The sequence below is a fragment of the Cannabis sativa genome, chromosome 8, assembly GCF_029168945.1.
Source record: "Cannabis sativa cultivar Pink pepper isolate KNU-18-1 chromosome 8, ASM2916894v1, whole genome shotgun sequence".
NCBI lineage: Eukaryota > Viridiplantae > Streptophyta > Magnoliopsida > Rosales > Cannabaceae > Cannabis > Cannabis sativa.
This window is the reverse complement of record NC_083608.1, coordinates 50,165,025-50,171,581: the sequence shown is the minus strand read 5'-3', so window position 1 is coordinate 50,171,581 and position 6,557 is coordinate 50,165,025. Positions and strand designations below refer to the sequence as shown.

At 28.0% G+C, this 6,557-nt stretch overlaps 3 protein-coding genes across 3 annotated transcripts; 1 reads left to right on the top strand and 2 right to left on the bottom strand.

Annotated features, from left to right (window-relative positions):
* On the bottom strand, positions 1-1,459 carry LOC133030667 (uncharacterized). Its single transcript, XM_061103480.1, has 2 exons — positions 1,159-1,459; positions 1-374 (listed from the first exon to the last, which is right to left on the bottom strand). Exons 1-2 carry the CDS (start codon positions 1,457-1,459, stop codon positions 1-3), a joined length of 675 nt encoding a protein of 224 aa, XP_060959463.1.
* Positions 1,460-2,517: 1,058 nt separating this feature from the next.
* On the bottom strand, positions 2,518-3,213 carry LOC133030666 (uncharacterized). Its single transcript, XM_061103479.1, has 2 exons — positions 2,794-3,213; positions 2,518-2,667 (listed from the first exon to the last, which is right to left on the bottom strand). Exons 1-2 carry the CDS (start codon positions 3,211-3,213, stop codon positions 2,518-2,520), a joined length of 570 nt encoding a protein of 189 aa, XP_060959462.1.
* A 1,547-nt stretch (positions 3,214-4,760) lies between these two features.
* LOC133030665 (uncharacterized) lies at positions 4,761-5,405 on the top strand. The gene has a single exon (XM_061103478.1). It carries the CDS (start codon positions 4,761-4,763, stop codon positions 5,403-5,405), a length of 645 nt encoding a protein of 214 aa, XP_060959461.1.
* The last annotated feature ends 1,152 nt before the right edge of the window (positions 5,406-6,557 follow it).

The following is a 6,557-nucleotide window of genomic DNA, read 5'->3' as shown; positions in this document are numbered from 1 at the left end:
TTAGAATGAAGTTTCAACCATTATAATAGATAAAAGATCAGCAGGAGCAGTACTCTTACTGAAAATAGTAATACGATCTGAATACAAACAAGAGCTACGAGCAAGACAGTGTGCAGCTTTGTTTACAGAACGTTTAACAAAATTAATAGTGACTGAAGGTAAGGAAGCCAACAATGTACGACAAGCAGACACATGTTGACCAAAAGGAGATGGAATGAATACCGAACCTCGAGTTGCTTGAACAACAACCAAAGAATCTGTCTCAACATCAACACGACCCCATTGGTGTCTCTTTATCCAACTCAGAGCCTCCTTAACCCCCACAACTTCAGCTATGACCGGGTCCACGCACCCCTCCAAGAGGACCGTGAAGGCTTAAATTTAAAATATGATTGTTTATTTTAAATTTAAAAATATGTTAGTTATGTATAGATGTCTACAGCGGTGGAAGTTCTTCTAAAAGGAAATGTACAAAAGGTAAATATAAAAATACAAATGTTTAATTTGGAAGTGATTTTTAAAAGAAAGGAGCCTAAGTTGATTTTCCATTAAAAAACAAACTACATAATAATTGTACATACCATTCACAAACATATGAACCAAACAACTTTTGCCTATAAGTGGCAAGAACAAGGAAAATAATCTTATAGTACTTAATTATGAACATATCATTATATTATATTACCTTGTACTAATTCCATGAATTCATACAAGAAAGCTATAATAATAATACAACCAAAAAGGGCTGTACGTTCTATATATTATAGAACTAATTATATGGCTTAAATAATTAACAATAACATACTTCTTAATGCTATTTTAGACTAATGTTTTACAAAAATTATTGATTGAACTCTATTTTGTTAAATAACAAAATGAACCCTATATTTTATAATATAGTACAAATAAGACTCTGAGCTCATAAATTTTTTATATTTTTTTACAAAATACATGGTCTAAATTATTATTTAACAAAACAGAAAGTGAGAAACTTCAATCAATAACTTTTATAAAACATAATATCTAAAATAGTATTTATTTATTATATTATTATTAATATAATTAATTATTAAGGTGATAAAGTCCAAACGTGTACTTGAGTTTGATGTAGGGCTTATTTTGCTTTGTATGTAACACGTGATGCTTTCGATCTACTACCAAATATATCTTGGCGTTTGGGACCACTTGTATATGCAGAACTACTCAATGCATAAGAATACGCATATGATCTACTTCCATACATTACTGATGACATGGAAGGGTACGAGGATGAGGATGAGGATGAGGAAGAAGACGAGGAGGAGGAGGAAGAGGAGGAGAAACCGCGATATCTACTATCAACATAAGCAGCCCTTAAGGTGGGCCGCTGAGATGAAGATCTTGAATGGAGGCTATTATTAGTACTACCAATTCTTTTGTAGATTAGTGATGATGATCTTGAAGGGGCTCTTCTCGACATATTGATATATATTAATTAATGATTTCTAGCTATTGCATGATGAATTCTACATTATAACTTTGAAGGGATAAACATAAACCAGGTCAATTTGTAATATATTAATTAACTTTTATAAAATTTTAAATAATTTATGGTTTCGAAAAATAAGCAACTCAAAACAACTTAATTATTATATATATACGCATATAAAATATACTATAAATATAAATATATAAATATATAAATATATATATTAAGCTTGTTTTATGTGGCAAATTTTTAAGTTTATCCACAAATTAATAATTGAAAAATTATTTGGAATTTCACAAAAAAAAATTGCTAGGACGTACAAAAGTTAATGCAAATATACATTCATAAATATATATATAAAAATTATAATTTATTCAGAGTCTAGAAGTAGAAAGGGAGACTTCATATATTGTCGTGCCTATTTTTTTATGAACAGATTAAATTGTTATATGGTTCTCATGCGATATTATATTCAATACATTTCAACCAAATGCATGCGCATGTATGATTGCGTAATTTCTTTCTAATACAATAAACTACGTTTCTTCTGAGTTATTCATATATATTTTTCCAATAATATTATTTAGATATATATAGTTTGTTCTCGACACGTATTATTACAAGAGTTTGTTAATTAATGAATGAGGTAACATATTAATATATTATTTAATATTTAGTGCGCCTCAAAACAGTAGTGAGATAACACAACTAAATTAATTTAATTAGTAATTAAAATTTACATTTAGTTACTAAAAATTTATATTATGACTAAAATATAGTTATTAAGTAGTTTTTTTTGTAGGTGACCTTTTATTTTTTCTTTTCTTACATAAGATTTATCAAATTTTCTTAAAAAAAAATACTACATCACTAAAAAAGTTATCCATTGTCTCGTATCAAATTAAATTAATAACTTTTAGATAAAAATAACTTTTTTTAAATAAAAAATGACACCATATATATAGTAAGACCACTTTAACGGACAAGGTGAGATTGATTATTATTACAATTATTATATATATATATATATATATATATATAAATTACAACTAATGTTTATCTATGCGCAATAAACTATATCCGGCTATTTTTATGTCCACCAAATTTTCTCTTATGTGCCTTTCTTTTCCTGGCAATGAATGATGATGAGAAGAAAGTGAAGAGTTATGTTTGGAATGAGATGATGATGATGATGATAACTTAGATCCATAATCATCATCATCATTATAGAAATAAAATATATCTTGATGTTGTGGACCACTATTTTCAATATGATTATAATGAGTAGTAGTATTATTTATCTTGTGATGGGTTTGATCACTAGCCGAAACTCTTCGTATGCTTGGCCGAATTGATGATGAAGATGATGAGTTAGGGTTAGAAGGAAAAGGATGTTGTTTTCCTCGAACATTATTATCTTCTTCGAGGATCAACGAATCCTTGTGAGTAGTTCGGAGACTTTCACCGGCAGAAACTCTTCTTATGCTTGGTCGAATTGATGATGAGGAGGACGAGTCGAGTTGAGGCCGGGTACTATCATCTACCAATGAGTTCTTGTGAGTAGTCTTTTGTAGGGTTTTACCGACAAAAACTCTTCTTATGCTTGGCCGAATTGATGAGGAGGACGAGTCGGGTTGAGGGATATTATTATCTACCAATGAGTTCTTGTGAGTAGCCTTTCGAAGGCTTTCACAAGCCGAAACTTCTCTTATGGTTGGCCGGATCGATGAGTCGCCACTCGCCATTATGAATATAATTGTGTAAATGTTTAATTTGATTCTATTAGCTAGGTAAATGATAAGCATTTAGGTAGGAACAAGCATAAAAATAAGATCTATATATATACATTGAAAATCTCATTTAATTAACGTATAATAGCTTTAATTAAACTTTAATTGGGCTGCCAATATAATAATTTCGTGTTCAAACACATATAGAAAGGAATATAGTGTGGTTTTGTTTTATAAATTAGCTAAAATATACTTTTTGTGGAAAAAATGCAATATTTGGTCAAACCTACTTATGGTAAAGAAATATAAAGCGTTAGTATTCATATTATTATATTAGCTAGCGATTGAGAGAGATCATAAGAGAATTAGAGGTGTCATGTTGCAATTGTACAACTAAGTATACTAAATTTTATATAGTTTAATTTAATAATTATTATAAAATATAAATTTCGACTTACAACAAAAATATTATTATAAAATATCGTTAATTAATTATAAAATTAATATATACTATTTTTAAGTGGTGTTAGGTATTGATACATTATGTCAATATTGCTCAAAATTATAAGGTATTAGGTTGTTGTTATATTATTATTTAATTCATTAATTCATTAACTATAATATACTTGTTTTTGTTAAGTAAAATGCTTGGAAATTTTTAGGTTAGTTCCAAGCTAATTAATAAAGGTTTTGGTGGCTATCGTTCACCAGCAAATACCCACTAATCTTAATTAATAATTAATTATTGTTTCAATGGTGACGATTTTATAATTAGAACATATGTTTATTAAATTAATTATAATATAAAAGTATCCTTCAAAAAAAATTATAATATAAAAGTATAATGACATACGTCATATTAATATTAATTAATTTTTTAGAGAAGTAGTTATATATCTGATTAATTAGGTCGGTCGTTATTAATATTTATTAAACAAATTTGTCATTCTAATTAAAGTGATATGATATATTTTTAAGCAAGTTTAAAAGAAAATTGAATATGGGATTTGAATGTCACCTCTATTATATATATGCAATGTAGCTTAATTAATTATTGTAACAAAATTAATATTATGGTTATAAATATAATTTTTTTATTATAAATATATATTGGAATTAATTAAAATATATATTTTTTTTCTATTTTTTTTAGAGGAGCGACTACCCCTTACTTTTGCCTGGCTCATAGTTTTTTATTTTTATTTTTTTTGTAATAATTAAGCTTAAATTAAAAGATATTATAGATTATAAGAATACAAAACAAGAGTCAACAACTATATATTGGCTGTAGCTAGATAAGAATGTAAATATATATTAAATTGACGAAAGACTTTAAGAACCAACATATTAATCAAAGACTAAAGACTTTAAGAGCCAACGTAGAAACTTCCCAAGACAACTACTACTTCTACAACTTATGGTGTGGAATGAAAGTGTTCATGAAACTCACTTCTAACCACATTTATTATCTAATCAATATATATATAAATACATATCATATATTGAGCAAAGATTTATCCATACAATAATTCATATTTTAATACTACATCCAACAAATAATAATGGCTGATAGAAGACTTACTTCGAGAAGAAGTAGTAGTGCTGTTATCGATCATCATCATCATCGTGATCAAAAGAAATCATCATCATCATCAGACCACAAAGTTGTGGAAGTGATTCATCGTCGAACCATACAAGTTCAAACTGTCGTTGAAGATCGGTATAAAATATCATCATCATCTTCTTCTTCTTCTTCTTCTACTTCACGACCTAGTAATCATTCTTCTACATCACGATCATCGTCATCACATCATCATAATTTGTCGTCTTATAATAATAATAAGGCAATAAGTGTAAGTAGTAGTAGTGGTGCTACTAGGGCTTCTAGTAGCGGTGTACAGCACCATCATCATCATCAACAACAACAAATTGTGAAACAAAAAGCTATAGCAATAAGTTCACAAAATCACTACTCCTCCAAAAATAGTACACAACATCATCATCATGATCAACAAAAGTCGATCAATCATTCGAGCTCCAAACATCATCATGAACATAAATCATCTTCTTCATCGTCTAAGAATAATCAACAAGCCATGATCACTAGTGCTTCTGCTTCTGCTTCCACGCATAAAAATAATAATAAACAAGTTTCGGAATTCAAAGTAGGTGGCTTCAGCGTACTTCGTTTTGAAACATTTAAGTGATAATATTGTTATAATAATAATAATAATAATTATAAAATTACTGCCTTATATATTTGCTTTAATTCTCTGTATAACCAGCTAGCTATATATATATAGTTGGTTTATTATATAATTAATGAATGTCCCTTATTTCAAGTACTTGAATTGTGTGGTCTCCAATTTGAATTTTGTATAAGATATAGTTTTGTTGTTTGATTTGCAATATCAATAACAAATTGTAGATTCGTAGGACGCCACCTATAAAAAATATTATGCACCGCTGAAGTGTAAAAAATTACAATTTTAAGATTTATTCATTATACATTCTGAACCATATTGAGCAACCAAACACCTTTTATTGCCTTGCCATTATTTTAGAATCAATCTTGCATAATTATAAAAAAAAAATGAACATATTACTATCATGAAGATAAATCAATTAAACATCCAGAACATCACTAAATGTTAGAACCAACAGTTTCATCAAAAATGAAAAAACAATCAAACATGAAAATCATCATACACTTGCTTATTGCTAAGGAAATTAAGATCATGTGGCTTTACAATTGAATGTGTAATATGGTGTCTCTGTTATTAATCTTAAAGTTTAAATTAATATTTTTATGGAATTAAGGATATATATTTATATTGAAGATATATTTGATTTGAATTTAATTTAATTTGTTGTTATTTTTGTAAGAATTGAAGTGTATTGTTGTTGAGGAAAAGAAAGAAAAGAAAATGAACAAAGAAAGAAATAAAAGTAGCAAATCTGGAAAAATAGAAAAAAAAAATAGTTGTGAAAAAGAGCAGAGATGGGCATTTTAGCCCAAGAGAATAAAGGCCCAGCCCATTTCACTCACCTTGAGCCCACAATCCATGGGACATGCCAGCCCCATCAGCACCCAGTCAGCGTCTTTTTCTTGTCTACAGCATGCATACACGTGTTTCTCTCCTATTCGTCTGCTCTCCTCTTTTATTTTTTACCTTCTTTTTTAAAGTCTATCATTTTTACCGTTTTTTTTAAATATTGTACTAATTTTGCTCTTATTACTTCAAGATACTCTCCATGTGACTCTCTTATGTCAGAATATTTTAGGTACAATACATATAAAAAGATGTATGTTTCAATTAAATATAAAATTTAAGGTAAATTTAATTAATTGATTAATA

Coding starts and splice junctions, on each gene's coding strand:
- LOC133030667 (XM_061103480.1), bottom strand. CDS start 1,459: ATGTCGAGAAGAGCCCCTTCAAGATCATCATCACTAATCTACAAAAGA. Junction 375..1,158: donor CAAACGCCAAGATATATTTG/GTAGTAGATCGA, acceptor TTTAAATTTAAG/CCTTCACGGTCCTCTTGGAG.
- LOC133030666 (XM_061103479.1), bottom strand. CDS start 3,213: ATGGCGAGTGGCGACTCATCGATCCGGCCAACCATAAGAGAAGTTTCG. Junction 2,668..2,793: donor CAAGCATACGAAGAGTTTCG/GCTAGTGATCAA, acceptor TATGGATCTAAG/TTATCATCATCATCATCATC.
- LOC133030665 (XM_061103478.1), top strand. CDS start 4,761: ATGGCTGATAGAAGACTTACTTCGAGAAGAAGTAGTAGTGCTGTTATC.